The following is a 1,557-nucleotide window of genomic DNA, read 5'->3' on the forward strand; positions in this document are numbered from 1 at the left end:
ATACACTCAGACACACACGTAAACCCATTACAGAAATAAACATCTTTAAAAGGGGGGAAATGTTTTTGTCAGTGCTGAAGGCTTACATGTATAACTCAAGTNCTTAGGAGGATGAGTTAGAAAAATCACCACAAGTTTGAAAGCATCCTGGAAACAGTGAATTCCAGGCCAGTGGGGGCAATGGGATGAGACCCTGACTCAGTCAACCAAGAGAAAAATGTCTTTGGTTCTAGGATAAAAGTATTAGAGGACTTTATTGAAAATAAAGACCTTTTGTGAATGTGAAAGAGAATTGTAAATTGAAGAAATAATTCTGTTTTCTGTTATTTTATTCTCTTCTGGTTCCCTACAGTTCTTGTTTGCTATATGCACAACCACAATCATTCTACCAAGATGTCTCCTTTATCAATAGTTACAGTCCTGGTGGACAAGATTGGTAAGCAAGATCAGCTTCTCTGCATACTTAGAATTTTTAGTAATTGTAAAAGTATTATTGGGATTGGGGAAAATTGTTTTCCATATAAGGGATTTTAGTGTATATATGAAAGTAGAATATAACATGATATTTATATAGTTNGGTGGGAGAATTTTACTTGATCCTAGTTTTTATAGTCTTTGCATGGTCTCCAGTTTCTACAAAGACATTTAAATTTGTTTTGTATGCTAAAAAATTACTTTAGATTTAAAGATAAGAAATATAGCATAATAGCAGCTTTTCAATTGATATTGTTCCCTTGTAGTATAGACATTTCTGATATGGTTTGGGTGGATCTTAAATTTCTGTTTTGCAGATATGTGTAAACACAGCTTAAGCCCTGAACAAGACATTAAGTTCACTGGCCATGTTAGCTGGGTTGGAAATACATCCATGGAAGTGAAGATGAAAATGTTCCAGGTGTGTATGTACCCAAAGATCCCTCACTGTTCAAATATAATCAGTTAGTCTCACTTGAAGAAAAACTGTATTAGTGGACAGATGTGCAGTCCACAGCTTTGAAACAATTGACAGTTCAAGGGGAGTTAGCATCTTCCTGCTGCTCAAAGACTGACACATCATCTGTTACTGACATATCTATGACTGTGTAGTCATACAACTATACATTAAGGTGCTTGTTCCTGGCTTTGCTCAGGAGGATTTNACAAGTCTGAGTTATATTAGATGTTAATTGGATTCATTACTGGATTACTTTCCTGGAGCTGGTGGACCACAAAATGCCACCACAGGTGGCTTAGAAATCCCAGCAGTTTATTGTTTGTTTTTGTTTTACGTAGACTAGACATATATAGGCCTCAAATCAAAAACTGTAATTTTTATCTGTTACAAGAGTTATGTAAGCAATCTAAATGATCATCTTTAGCTGTTTGAGGAGAAACCTGGAAAATGTAAAGCAGCTTTGGGAGGGCGTTTTTGCTTTAAGTACATTCCCTATTTATAGAGAGCAAAGCTCTGTTTTTTTAGAACTCTACTAAGTACCATATATGGCCTGATTTCCCACAAAATGGCAAGTATTGCCCTCATTAGGATCCTGCTTTACATAGTAGCCCACAAAGAATTAG

General features: G+C 35.7%; 1 protein-coding gene across 1 annotated transcript in view; it reads left to right on the plus strand.

Moving 5' to 3' along the window:
• Nucleotides 1-1,557, plus strand: part of Acot9 (acyl-CoA thioesterase 9) — a 15,884-nt gene that overhangs the window by 660 nt on the left and 13,667 nt on the right. Inside the window, exons 2-3 of the mRNA XM_021188820.2 lie at nucleotides 306-436; nucleotides 792-895. Coding sequence (XP_021044479.1) covers nucleotides 306-436; nucleotides 792-895 — 235 coding nt within the window. The remainder of the gene's footprint in view (nucleotides 1-305; nucleotides 437-791; nucleotides 896-1,557) is intronic.

The sequence above is a fragment of the Mus pahari genome, chromosome X (genome assembly GCF_900095145.1).
Source record: "Mus pahari chromosome X, PAHARI_EIJ_v1.1, whole genome shotgun sequence".
NCBI classification, from domain to species: Eukaryota; Metazoa; Chordata; class Mammalia; order Rodentia; family Muridae; genus Mus; species Mus pahari.